We start from the raw sequence: 14,251 nt of genomic DNA, 5'->3' as shown, positions 1-14,251 counted from the left end.
CTACTAAAAATAGAAAAATTAGCCGGATGTGGTGGCACACACCTATAATCCCAGCTACTCGGGAAGTTGAGGTGGGAGAATTGCTCGAACCCAGGAAGACAGAGGTTGCAGTGAGCCAGGATCGTGCCACTACACTCCAGCCTGGATGTGTAGTGGATGACAGAGTGAGACTCTGTCTCAAAAAAGCTGTGGCTTGCTTGCAGCCAAATGCTGGAGACTGGGGTTAGGCAGCCACAGACATTCACCAGCCTGAAACCTAAGTTCTTCAGCAGGTAATTTGGCCAGAGAGTGATTCAGATTCAGAGACAGATCTTCTAAACTGGAAAAATAAAATGCAGGAGAAAGTTGGATCTAAAAGGTCTTTGCATTAATAAAAGTTTTAATTTTAAAGCCTATTTAAATTTCCATGGGGTGCTTCTGTTTATGAGTTCTTTGATATTAACTGGTTTTGTTGTTTTGTTTATCAAAATTATAAAACCAGAACCCCATAGTTAATGGAAGGGGGCATTATTTTATTCAAAAACATAAGCATATTGTAGGTTGCCAAAATTCTATTGTAGAATATTTAGGGGTCAGGCGCAATGGCTCATGCCTGTAATCTCAGCACTTTGGGAGGCTGAGGTGGGCAGATCACAAGGTCAGGAGTTCAAGACCAGACTGACCGACATGGTGAAACCCCGTCTCTACTAAAAATACAAAAAATTAGCTGGGCATGGTGGTGGGTGCTTGTAATCCCAGCTACTCGAGAGGCTGAGACAGGAGAATCACTTGAACCCAGGAGGCGGAGGTTGCAGTGAGCCGAGATCGTGCCACTGAACTGCAACCTGGGTGACAGAGGGAGACTCTGTCTCAAAAAAAAATTAATAAATATTTAGGAAGCCATTTCCACCTGGAAATTTTCCTTAGAAATTCAGCCAATAATGGTTTAGGCCAATTCCTGTCAATTCTCTTTGAAATAGTTCACCAAGCAAAGGTCGCACTCATGCCCCACACAGGACGTACACTGGACTTCTCCTATAGGCTGTCTCTTCCCAAGTATTCAGTCAAAGCAGAAAACCTCTCAACTGCACTGCACCTACCAAAGCCACCTCATGGGGAGTAACACTGGCCTCCCAAGGCAGGCGTGGGGTGCAGATTGAGTCCCAGAATGACTGCCGAAATTACAGCCATCACGGTAGGCATGGCGTTCCTCATGCAAGGTTGGTTCTGCATCCACTGACACCTACTTGCATGCCTAGTACTGCACTAGACCCTGAGAGCCACCAGATGGATGTGCAGGGCCCCTGCTCTCCAGGACCTCACAGTGCCATGAGGACAGTCAGAGCCATCTCTGAGCCCTTTTAGGGGCAGGGCCCAGACATGGTGAGGTGGGACCGAGGTTCTAGCACATAGCTCCTGGACGGGGCTCAAACCTCATCTGATGGCTGACCCAGCCTCTGAGCCTGTTACTTTCCTACCCGAGAGTGTTGTTCTCTCTCTTGGAAACTAGGCCAGAGGCCAAAAGTGTGGGGGCTAGAAGCCTACCCAAACTTTTTTTTTTTTTTTGAGACAGAGTTTCACTCTTGTTACCCAGGCTGGAGTGCGATGGCGCAATCTCGGCTCACCGCAACCTCTGCCTTCTGGATTCAAGCAGTTCTCCTGCCTCAGCCTCCCGGGTAGCTGGGACTACAGGCGCGCGCCACCATGCCCAGCTAATTTTTGTATTTTTAGTAGAGACGGGGTTTCACCTTATTGACCAGGATGGTCTCGATCTCTTGACCTCGTGATCCACCCGCCTCGGCCTCCCAAAGTGCTGGGATTATAGGCGCGAGCCACTGCACCCGGCCCCAAACTTTTAAATAAAAGAAAACTTAGGTTTAATTTGACTGGTAATTATTTTTTAGAAGCAAAATCCATAGCCAGACCTGAAGACTTGCCGGCACCTGTTACTGTGCTTAAGGAACAAAGTCCTTCCCATGGTGTTGTGCCCCCTTTCATCCCACCCCCATCAATGGCAAGGAACTGCCCCCTTCTCTGTTCTCCGCATGGCCCACCCCTCACTTCTGGTGTGCATGGAGCAGCTGCTAGGATGCAGGGGGTCTTCCATGATTAGTCTGTAGAATATGAACACGTTATAAATGAGGACCGCAGCCAGTTCTCAGGCCTGTCAGCCAGGTGATAGGAGGCTCAGTAAGAAACATCCCAGTTCTGTTGTTTGGATCCTTCATGCTTGACTCGAGTGCACACTTGTTACTCCAGAAGGGGCATGAACATGCAGAGAGCGAGTGCTGGGAGCCTGTGGGCTTCTCGTCATATCTAGGTGCCTCTCTGAAATCTCAGCATGGCCCTCTCCTCCATCCCCCATCCTCCTAGCTCCTGCCCTATTTCAAGACCTGCATCCTTTCACACCCTGGCTGTGGTCACCACTTCCCAATTTATCTGCCTTCCCTCAGCCCGCCCACCCTCACATGCTTTGGATTGATCTTCCTGAAGCGTGACTTGAAAGTGGGACGCCCCTTACAAGTTCTGGGTGGGTTCCCATTATCAAATGGCAGGAAGCCTTGAGCCCTTGTGGCCATGCAGTCTGGCTGCATTCCAGCCACACAGCCTCTGTCCCTCTGGTTTCCCTCTTGCCCCGTTTGCTTTAGCAGAACTGAACACAGGATATAAAGGGCAGTGGCACATGCTCCCCATGCTACCCCCATCTGTGCCCACAAGGCCCTTCCCTCCTGCCTGCCCATATCTCCATGCTACTCATCCTTCAAGTTCCCAATCCAGCTTCACTGCCTCCTGAAACCCTCTTGATTCCCTTCCTCATGGAGCACCCCGGCTCTGTCTTGTCACAATTACCCTGCTCACATCACATCTCTGTCAAACCCCAGACCCCATAAGGATGAGCTCAAGATCTGATTTGGCTTTGTCCTCTCCTAAAGCATCAAGCACAGTGCCTTGCTTAGAATAAGCACTCAAATATTGTTGAACAAAAGAGCAGATTAAGCCCTCAGTATCTGACTTTGGGATGTTTTCTTTGCCATTTAATTTCAGAGACACAACCTTATTTGGTAAAAGTGGATTTGGGGGTGGATGTAACCTAAGTCTTTGTATAAACAAGCCAGCTCAGTTCTCATGACAGCAGTGATTAGGTCCCACCTTGCAGGAGGGAGGAGAGAGTAGAGCTTACAACCGTATGCCAGGCATTGCATCGAGCCCTTGACATCATTTATCTCGTCGTACTCCTCAACAACTTAGTGGTGAGAAATAATTATTTTTATTCCTGCTTTTTATGAAAAGTGTGTATAGCTCAAAGAGGGTAAGTGCCTTGTCACCTCTCCTAAGGCACATGTGTGGTAGGCTATAACTCCACCAGGTTTTTTGGGCCAAAGTAAAAGGTTCTTCTGAAGGAGTTTTATTTGGAGTGTATTAAAAGTTGGCTTTTCCTGCCTAGCATGTAGTTTTACCTGTCCCTTACTCGGCTGGCAGAATGTCTGACTGGTCCACAGCTGGCCCAAGGCCATGTCAGGGCTCTTTTGGTCTAAGGAGGTCTGGCTGTCTCTACCAGGTGTTTTGTGGGTCTTGAGTCCTCGCCTATCAGGCTGCAGAGCCTGCTGGTAAATACAGGGAGGCTGTGCTCTGCCCTGGTGCCTTGTCTGCCTTGGGGTTGGATGCATGTGTGTGCTGGGGAGCCACAGGTGCTCTAGCCTGTTGTTCCCCAAGGCTACCCTCCCTACCTACCCAGCTGTCCCTGCCGGGAAAGCTGCTCCTTTGGGCTATTCTCAGTACAGAGCACCCAGCCCTGATGTTCCCTGCCAGACTCTACAGAGTACAAAACCCATCGCTTATAGTAGCAACAAATTGTCCTTCTGTCCCTCTTCGCTGTTGGGTGTCCTCTGAATTCCTCCAGAGTGTCTGCTGCCCCAGGGGCTGGCAGCTCTGCCGTCTCAGTCTGGGGAGTGTCTGAAGTATATTGATTTTCAGACACTTCAGTATCAAGGGAAGCTTGATCTTCAGACTTACACCTAGGGCCTTTGCTCAGTTTCATTCTAGCTGAAGAAGATTAGACCTGGGACTTGAAGAATAGATGATAAGTATACTGAAAGGTGGCAGCTGTCCCCTTGTGAGAGGGAGGAAGACCTATATGGATAGATTCTCCCTTAGATGAATGTCAAAGTATGTGTAATACTTAACATGAAGGCAAGGTTAGGCATCCTGACTCATGTCTGAGCCTATCAGCTGAGAAGAAGGAGCTCCCACCCTTTCATTAGTCAATAAATATTTATCGAAAGGTCTACCAGGCAGGGTTTCTGGTTGCAAACAGCAAACATGTGCTCTGCCTAATGTAACCAGAAAGAGAATATATTACACCTGTAGCATACAGAATCAACAGGAAAGTGGGAGAACTCGGCTCCAAAACTAGAAAAGGCCATGGGAAAGGGACAACAGAAACAAACTGCCCTTGTCAGTAATTCCCCACTCGCCTGGGGCTTTGCTGTGCTCAGAGCTGCGTCCCTGGAAAGGGGTGTAACTGGCAAGTTTGGTCACAGGCCTGTGCTCAGGCTGCCTGGGAAAGGAAATGTCTTTCCCATTGGCTGCTTGAATTGGAGATCGAGCCTTGTCTCACACCAAGTCTCACACAATTAGGAATGCCCCCAAAATAGGAAGAGATTTTGAATGATGACTAGCCAAAAAATGACAATTGTCTACTGCTTTGGGATTAAGCACCATACACAGCCAGGCTCTGGGATGCGCACAGATGGATGTGACACGCTTCCTGCCATCACACAGATTATGATGTACACAGGGTTACCATACTGTGGGGCAGGGGACACTGTGGTCCCTGACGGAGCCACTGGAGGGGTGCCTCACTGCCAAAGGTTGACTCCCAGCTGGGGCACGAGGACCTGAGAAGGCTGTGGTGCCCTTCCCTGATGCGTAGACCACAGAAAAGGTAACAGGTTTGAGGTGAAAGATGATAATGTCATTTAGGTGTCTAAGTTCCCTGTGGCTTTCACATGGGGAGCTGAATGAGGAAGAATGAAAGAGAGCTGGGCTGTGCCAAGTGCTGTTAGAGATGGGAGCAGGGTCTCAAGCTTTGGAACCATCCAGGGCTCTGTTGATAGCAGCATCCATGTTGAGTGGAAGATGATGGGAAAGGAAACTGGATTTCCTGCCCTAAAAAATGTGTGTCATGATGCACTTACGGTCTTCTTTCACTCATTACCTGGAGTGCCTTGAGATGAAGGAGGTCGTATGCTGTGCTGAGTGCAAAGGGGATCTGGCCTATGGCTGCAAGTCCAGGGCTGAATTTCTCCCAGCTCCCTTGCCACTGAGCTCAAGCCTAGCATGTGGTACCCTTTCTTCAAGACAGACGAGCCCTCCCTTGGAGCAGAATGGCAGTGGAATGCTATCAGCCTGCACCCCCACGCATGTACCCGGGGCCTGCCTAGGGTCTCTTTCTTCCTCTTTTCTTCTTTGAGGGAAAACCACCCAGGTCAGTGATACCATGTTCATTCCCCTGTTAGGTGACACTGCTGAGTGTGGAGATGACTGCCCTAAAAGAGGAGAGAGACCGACTCAGAGTGACATCTGAGGACAAGGAGCCAAAGGAGCAGCTTCAGAAGGCCATCAGGGACCGTGATGAGGCCATTGCAAAGTGAGTAGGGATGGCTTCACTTTATTCTTAAGATGAAGTTGAGTACATAGAATTGAGCATAGGCTCATTTTTTAAAAAGTAAATCACACAAAAGAATACAAAGGTAAAAGTTTCCCTGCTACCCATCCCTACCCCCATTTCCATTCTCCTTTCCAGAGAGATGCTAGTATTGAAAATTAGGTATGCATTTTTTGCAGTTTTTTTCTAATGCATATGTAGGTGTATAGGCAATGTAGTTGTTATGTGTTTTTAGACATCATGATAGTCTACATGTCTTGCTTTCTTTTGCACTTATATCTTAAAGAACTTTCCAATTTTTTTTTTTTTTTTGAGACAGAGTTTTTGCTCTTCTTACCTAGGCTGAAGTGCAATGGCACAATCTTGGCTCACTGCAACCTCAGCCTCCTGGGTTGAAGCGATTCTCCTGTCTCAGCCTCCCAAGTAGCTGGGATTACAGGCACCTGCCACCTCACCCAGCCAATTTTTAATTTTTAGTAGAGCTGGGATTTCACCATGTTGGCCAGACTGGTCTCGAACTCCTGACCTCAGGTGTTCCGCCAGCCTCAGCCTCCCAAAGTGTTGGGATTACATGTATGAGCCACCGCGCCCAGCCTCCAATTTTATTATATGTATATATCTACCTCACTTTTTTTTTTTTAGTTTTTTGTCTTTTGTTTCTATTTTTTTATTATGGACATCTTCAAGCAAACACAAAAACAGGAGATATAGGATGACTTCATCTCTCAGCCTCAATACTAATCAACATATGGTCAGTGCTATTTCATCTGTATCTTCACCCACTTCCTCCACCTCCCTGTTGGGTTATGTTAAAACAAATCACAAGACATAGTGTCATCTCCTCCATAAACACTTCGTATGCACCTCTACCAGAAAGACTTAAAAGAAAATACCCAACCACAATACAGTGATCACACTTGAAAAAATAATTTCTTAATAACATCAATATCCAGTTGATGTTAGAATTTCCCCACTTGGCCCATAAATATCGTTTTTTTTTTTTTTTTTTTTTGAGATGGAGTTTCGTCCTTGTTGCCCAGGCTGGAGTGCAATGGTGCCATCTTGGCTCATTGCAACCTGCACCTCCTGAGTTCAAGCAGTTCTCCTGCCTCAGCCTCCTGAGTAGCTGGGATTACAGGTGCCCACCATCACACCTAGCTAATTTTTGTGTTTTTAGTAGAGATTGGGTTTCACCACGTTGGCCAGGCAACTCCTGACCTCGGAAGATCCACCCACCTCAGCCTCCCAAAGTGTTGGGATTACAGGTGTGAGCCACCGTGCCTGGCCAACAACTAGGTCTTTTTAAAAATGTTTTGTGTTTTTTGTTTGTTTGTTTGAGACATGTCTCTCTCTGTCCCCCAGGCTGGAGTGCAGTGACACAATTATAGCTCACTGAAGCCTTGACCTCCCAGGTTCAAGCGATCCTCCTACCTCAGCCTCCCAAGTAGCTGTGCAACCATGCCAGGCTAATTTTTGCATTTTTTATAGATAATGGGTTTTCACCATGTTACCCAGGCTAGTCTTGAACTCCTGGGCTCAAGTGATCCACCCACCTAGCCTCCCAAAGTGCCGAGACTACAGGCGCTAGCCATTGTGCCTGGCCGCGTTTTCTTTATTTAATTTTTTTGAGAGAGAGTCTCACTGTGTCACCCACACTGGAGTGCAGCGGCATGATCTCGGTTCACTGCAACCTCTGCCTCCCGGGTTCAAGCTGTTCTCTTGCCTCAGCCTCCCGAGTAGCTGGGATTACAGGTGTACATCACCACACCCAGCTAATTTTTGTATTTTTAGTAGAGATGGGGTTTTACTCTTGAACTCCTGGCCTCAAGTGATCTGCCCACATCGGCCTCCAAAATTGTTAGGATTACTGGCATGAGCCTAGCCACGTTTCCTTTAACAGAGAAGAAATGCATTCTCTTATTGAAACGTAAGAGAAACGTATTCTCTTACAGTAAGAAACTTTGGAAACAAACATATTTACATATCCCCCATCCCCCTGTGAATTATCTTTTATTTATTTTTTGAGGCAGGGTCTTACTCTGCCACCCAGGCTGGAGTATAGTGGCCAAGTCACAGCTCCCTGCATCCTTGACCTCCTGGGCTCGAGCAATCCTCCCACCTCTCAGCCTCCCAAGTAGCTGAGACTACAGCTACACGCCACCACACCTGGCTAGTTTTTTTGTTTTTTGTAGAGATGAGGTTTTGCCCTATTGCCCAGGCTGGTCTTAAATTCCTGGGTCCCAGGGATCTGCCCAAAGTGCTGGAATTACAAGCATGAGCCACTGTGCCCAGCCCGCCCCTCCCCCGTTTAATGAGTGTGAAGAGATAGTTAACAAAAATGTGTCTATTTTGGGGTCATTTACAACTTATTTATTTATTTAGTTAGTTAGTTAGTTATTTGAGACCGAGTCTTGCTCTGTTACCTAGGCTGGAACACAGTGGCATGATCTCGGCTCACTGAAACATCTGCCTCCCAGGTTTGAGTGATTCTCCTGCCTCAGCCTCCTGAGTAGCTGGGATTATAGGTGCTTGCCACCATGCCAGGCTAATTTTTTGTATTTTTAGTAGAGGTGGGGGTTTCACCATGTTGGTCAGGCTGCTCTCAAACTCCTGACCTCAAATGATCCACCCACCTCAGCCTCCCAAAGTGCTAGGATTATGAGTGTGAACCACTGTGCCCGGCCAATAGTAGTATTTATACATCACTTTACTGTTTATAAAACATGTTCATTAATCCTCCCAGCCACCGTAAGAAGTAAAATTTTTTAATCCCAATTTTACAGATGAGGAAACTTAAAAAATACTTTCCCAGGGCCAGGGCCACAGCTAGCAGTGACTCATGAGCCTCCACCTCAGGTCTTCTCACTCCCATTTTCCTGACACCCGTTTCCTTCTGCTACACTGCTACTTGTTGGAAAGCTAAAATGAGCTCCTTGGAAACAATTTGTAAATAACATACTACATGCCTTTGTAAAAGAAAATAATAATATGACACACATTTTAACTTCTGACAATCCTCATACTCAGGCTGAGCAGGTGGCTCACACCTATAATCCGAATACTTTGGGAGGCCGAGGCAGGCAGATCACCTGAGATCAGGAGTTTGAGACCAGCTTGGCCAACATGGTGAAACCCCATCTCTACTAAAAATACAAAAATTAATCAAGTTTGGTGGCGGGTGCCTGTAATCCCAGCTACTCGGGAGGCTGAGGCAGGAGAATCACTTGAACCTGGGAGGTGGAGGTTGTAGTGAGCTGAGATTCCGCCACTGCACTCCAGCCTGGGCGACAGAGCGGGACTGTGTCTCAAAAGAAAAAGAAAAAAAATTCCTCATACTCTAACCTTCTCACTTCCACACACACTTTTGCCTTCCCTTCTGTTCTCTTTCATTACTTTCATTATCTCCATTTCTGTTTACCTTTGGGTCCTCTTTTCTGTCTGGTCAGAACCGCATGTCATGGTTCTGTCAGTTGCTGGTTTATTTTAGAAATTATTCTTGGTGAAGCCCACATAACTGTGTATCTTTGCTGCTTGGATTTCTGCTATATTTAGTTAATGGATACCTAAGTAACAGTGTGATAAGGCTGGGGCATGGTGGCCCAGGCCTGCAATTCCAGCACTTTTTGGGAGGCTGAGGCAGGTGGATCACTTGAGGTCAGGAGTTCAAGACCAACCTGGCCAACATGGTGAAACCCTGTCTCTACCAAACAAACAAACAAACAAACAAGTGGGAGGACCACAAATTCAGGAGGCAGAGGTTGCAGTGAGCCAAGATCACACCAGTGCACTCCAGCTTAGATGACAGAATGAGGCCCTGTCTCAAAAAAAAAAAAAAAAAAAAGGTAACAATGTGATAGAGGAGGCAGCATACCTTTATGAGTAATAGTGAAGTTGTGTGATGGAATAAAATGGTAAAATTAAGATGCTAATTGTGGAAGCCCATTAGAAATAAAAAGCCGGAGAAAGCCAGGCAAGGTACCTGTAATCCTAGCACTTTGGGAAGCCAAGATGGGAGGATTGCTTGAGCCCAGGAGTTCAAGACCAGCCTGGGCAACATAGACCTTGTCTCTACCAAAAATAAAAATAAATTAGCTGAGTGTGGTGGCACACTCTTGAAGTCCCAGATACTCAAGAGGCTGAGGTGGGAGGTTCACTTGAGCCCAGCAGATTGAGGCTGTGGTGAGCTGTGATCATGCCACTGCACTCCAGCCTGGGTGACAGAGCAAGATACTGTCTCAAAAAAAAAAAAAAAAGAAAGGCAGAATGAAGATAGACGTACACATGGGTTGGTTACCTTCTCTCAGACAAGGAAAAGAGGCTGAACATTTTGTACAGAACCTTAGTTTTACCAGATGCCTCCATATACACCTGATTCTCCATCCCGGCTGCACATTAGAATCATCTGGGGAGCTCTCAGACACCAGAACAGTACAATCGAAATCACCGTGTGGGGCTCTTTGAGGCCCACTTCTTTCCCTGTTTATTTTAATGTGTAGTCAGCGGTGAGAAAACCTAAGAAAAAATAACTTTCTTCTCATCACTGGACTGCAGAAACCTTAAGGTGCACCTTCTCCTATACAATAAATGCGTTTCAGGAAAATTAAGTAGCAATTTTATCTCCTTGCAGGTGAAAGGCCTTCACTAAAAACAAAATCTTGGCCTAGTAATCTGCCTTACAAAAACGAGTCAGTTACTAGTGGTTTCATTTTTGAAAAGGAATTACTCGAGCCCTTGGAAATATTCCTATTTTTAAAATGTGATTAATGTGTTGATCCCGGTCTGAGGTATCCTATCAATGACGAGCACTAAGATTCTTTAGTGAGCAAATGTCCCAGGGCTCCAGCGCGTGGCCAGGGTTGAAGGTCGTTCAGGCAGGCCCTGCCTCAAGGCCTTTTGGGAAGGAAAGGAACCCCACCATGCCTGGCGATGCACGGCTGCTGCGGCCCTGGGCCCCTCGGCTCCTCGGCAGCGGCGTTAGTCAGCACATTCCCGGGGCTCCCACTGCTCTTGGCGCCACCTGCCGGGAGGCGCCGGAAGCTCAGGAGGCTGCGGCTGCTGTGGGGCACCACGGGTTCTGACGCTGCTGGACCACAGGGCGGGTGTCCATGGCAACTGATGCCGCGTGAGGATTTCCGCCGTTTGCTGCCAGCCAATAGCAGCTGCTGTGACGGAGGCAGCCTTCGGCGTCTGAGCCCTCAACACTCATTGGACGGGCTTGGGTTATGTCGCAGCCGCAGTGGGCGGGGCTGACGTGGTGGCGAAGCTGACTGGAGCGGTTTCTCTAGGGGAGGCTGATGGGAGGGGCACAGTTTACGGTATCAGCACAGGTGACTAATTGCTCAGTAAACCTGAAGCCAAAGAAGTGCTGGTTGCTGCAGTGGCCTGAGCACTTTGCAAGTGGAACCCACCTGCTCCTCCTTCCGGCCACACGTCGGTTAGTGCAGTCGGTGTTGCGAGGCTCGAGCTAGGCGGCCTCTGCAGGCGGATCCTCTGGCTGCTCTTGGGCCCTGTACTTTGATCACTGGCTCTGTACAAGGAGCATGCTGTTGTTAGCTTTGTTGTTTCGAGTGCTTGAGGGAGCGATTAATGAGGGCAAGGGGTAAATAATACATGTTTCTGCAGTTGGGCAACCAGGGCTGCCCCTGCAGAGGTCCTTCAACCTTTATTCCCGTTCCCCTGCCCTAAGAAAAAATTAATTTTCTTTTGCATTGAACAGCCATGATTTAGGAATGTTGGGAAAGGTGAAGAAAGTAATATATGAAATACACACAAAATGTGAAAATAGAAGATGCAAAAGTATGTCGGAGGATAAGATAAAGTTGAGGTTTTGTTGGTGAGGTTGAGGTGGCACAATTTTAGGATAAGGGTATAAATGTTAATATTTCTCCCCATCAGTAATCATCACCCAGAGATAACCAACTAGGTATTTTTGTGCATATCCTTGAATACACAGGCAGTTTTTGTTTTACAAACTAGTGTTATACTAGACCTTGTTTTCTGGTGTTTTTTCCACTCAGCAATATGTTATGAACTGTCAAATATTCTACCTCATGGTTTTTTGTGGGGTTTTATTGTTGTTGTTTTGTTTTAATTTTTTTGAAACAGAGTCTTGCTCTGTTGCCCAGGCTGGAGTGCAGTGGCTGGATCTTGGCTCACTTTAACTTCCGCCTCTCAGGTTCAAGCGATTCTCCTGCCTCACCCTCCTGAGTAGCTGGGATTATAGGTGCCTGCCACCACACCTGGCTAATTTTTGTATTTTTCATTGAGACAGGGTTTCACCATGTTGGCTAGGCTGGTCTCGAACTCCTGACCTCAGGTGATCCTCCCACTTCAGCCTCCCAAAGTGCTGGAATTACAGCAGCCAGCCACTGGGCCTAGACACACTTTATGGTTTTTACTGATGACTATGTTCCATCTTATCATTTATGACCAGTTTCCTGATTGTTGACTATTCTGATTAGACTGTGATGATCACCATTGTGTGGCTACCTTCGCACACCTCTGTATCTTCAGGACAGTCCCCCTAAAGGGGGTTGCTAACTACAAGGAATCCCTTCTATACCAGCAGGACAAAGTTCCTGCCTTCCAGTAGGGATGGGCCTCTTTGGGGAAGGATGAGTAACTCCTTTATGTTGTGTGAGGCCTTTGATCCTCTCTGGGTTCCAGTCCTCATTTTAGTACTGTCCTTTTTCAACTTTATGAGGTGGAGACAACAAATACTCCTTTCACCTACAGGTTGGTTATGAAAACTGAGAGAATAAATGTGAAAACATGTTGCAAACGAACCCTCTACGGGCAACATCATAGTTATTGTTGCGGCTGCTGTTTGTTGTAAGTTGGGGGTCAGAGCCTGACTCCTCATCCTGTGGACTCCAGGTGCCCCAAGTAAAGATCCAGATGCCTCTGGCACAGGTGTCCATGCTCACCCTGACTTGTCTGTTCTCAGGAAGAACGCTGTGGAGCTGGAACTCGCCAAGTGCAGAATGGACATGATGTCTCTGAACAGCCAGCTGCTGGATGCCATTCAGCAGAAACTGAACCTCTCGCAGCAGCTGGAGGCTTGGCAGGTAAACCAGAGCCCTGAGATCGAGGGCGAGAGAAGATTCCAGGAGGAATCTCTGAACCTAGGCAGAGTGTAAGGAGAGTTTGCTACTGGAGGGCCCCATGTGGCTGGGTGAACAGCACATCCCAGTCTCCACCTGGGAAGATCAAGAGCTCCTGTTTCCCTAGTCCTGGGGAAGAATGCGTAAGGATACACTCCCCAGGCTGTAGCTGTTTGGAGATACAGTGATCTCCAGACTTGGAACGGGGCCTGCCAGCAGCTGGTTGTCTGGGCTTTAAGCTGGAAAGGAACAACTGGTTAACATGGAGGGCCCAGGAAGCTCCATGTGATTGCATGAAAATTCACAGCTGGATGTGGCTCAGCGGCCCTCCCACAGCCGGCAGCTGCCGCCCTTCCCCTTCTCAAGGGCCAGCCTCCTTTTTCCAAAGAGCACTGTGCTGGCGCAGGCCCTGGGGAAGATGAATCAGTGGGTCCATCTCTAAGCCCACTGTTTTTGGGGTCCAGCATGGGCCGGGGCTGTGGCTGGCTTGGTTTTGTTGGTGAGGTTGAGGTGGCACAGTTTTAGGATATGGGTATAAACATTAATATTTCTCCCTAAGAATTCTCATCCAGACAGATGAAAAAGCCATCTGTGGCTTTACAAGGTAAGCACCCTGAGGAGGGCAGGTTGTTGGTGACCATTCCTTCCAGGGCCCCTTGGGGCTGGCAGCTAGAGCACTGGCCCCACCACAGGGTGCCAGTCCCTGGCTCCTCGGCTCTGCATGGCAGCCAGCTGGCCGCGCCCTGGCTGACCGCCGTTCTCTCTCTTCTCTCCCGGCTACAGTTTGCTTCCTCAGGGCTTTTTACTATCTGGCTCCTTTGGTTTCTGATCTAGTGGCCTTTCTCAGTTCCCGTATCAACAGCTTTAGTTGTACACCCCTCCTGCCTTTTGAGGTGAGCCTGAGCCCTGAATCCCATCCACCCTCTCGCCCTGCCATTGCCGTGCTGCCCCACCGCCTCCCCTCATGGCCCACTGTGTTCTGTGTGCTGGAGCCTGGTGTCATCTCTGTGCACTGTGACATGTCCTCCAGTCCCAGCTCCCTCCTCCATCACAGTCGCATCCAGTGAGCTCAGCAGCACGTGGCCCAGCGCTGATGGCTGGTGCCATCTTCTCATAAATGGCTGTTCTGTCCACTAAGGGACCAGCAGGCATGGAATTGTGAGCAGCATGTGTCTGGGAAACTCTAAAGGGGTGAGCTGGACAGAACTGATTGCTTAAAGTTAAAAAAATGCAGTTTACAGTGTGGCAGACAAAATACTGGCAGCTTTGAAAGGTTGGTTTTTGAAGGGCCCTTTAGCATTCCTACATTGGTTTTAGCTTAGATTTTACTGAGCACGTCTTAACTGCAGGGCACTGTGCCAAAGATCGTACACTGGAACCTTAAGGTAGAGACCATGTGTTGGCAAATGCCTGGCGTGGTGTCAGCTCTGAGGGGCAAGCAGAAAAGGGGATGGAAGAGAAGGGAGGAAGATGAGGGCAAGAAGACCAGGAAGGAGCTGAG

The 14,251-nt window shown here is 48.1% G+C and overlaps 1 protein-coding gene across 3 annotated transcripts in view; it reads left to right on the top strand.

Annotated features, from left to right (window-relative positions):
* The window catches only part of BICDL1 (BICD family like cargo adaptor 1), a 107,548-nt gene that overhangs the window by 90,689 nt on the left and 2,608 nt on the right, over positions 1-14,251 (top strand). For 2 of the 3 annotated variants that reach the window (XM_064379730.1, XM_064379731.1), the window contains 2 exons: positions 5,499-5,629; positions 12,594-12,714. In XM_064379730.1, the coding sequence (XP_064235800.1) occupies positions 5,499-5,629; positions 12,594-12,714 (252 nt within the window). Of the gene's footprint in view, positions 1-5,498; positions 5,630-12,593; positions 12,715-13,533; positions 13,644-14,251 lie in introns of all 3 variants that reach the window. The other variant, XR_010343814.1, reaches the window with a different exon arrangement.

The sequence above is a fragment of the Aotus nancymaae genome, unplaced genomic scaffold (genome assembly GCF_030222135.1).
Source record: "Aotus nancymaae isolate 86718 unplaced genomic scaffold, 86718_ANA_hifiasm-v0.15.2.pri h1tg000021l, whole genome shotgun sequence".
NCBI lineage: Eukaryota > Metazoa > Chordata > Mammalia > Primates > Aotidae > Aotus > Aotus nancymaae.
This window is presented reverse-complemented; position numbering and strand designations above follow the sequence as displayed.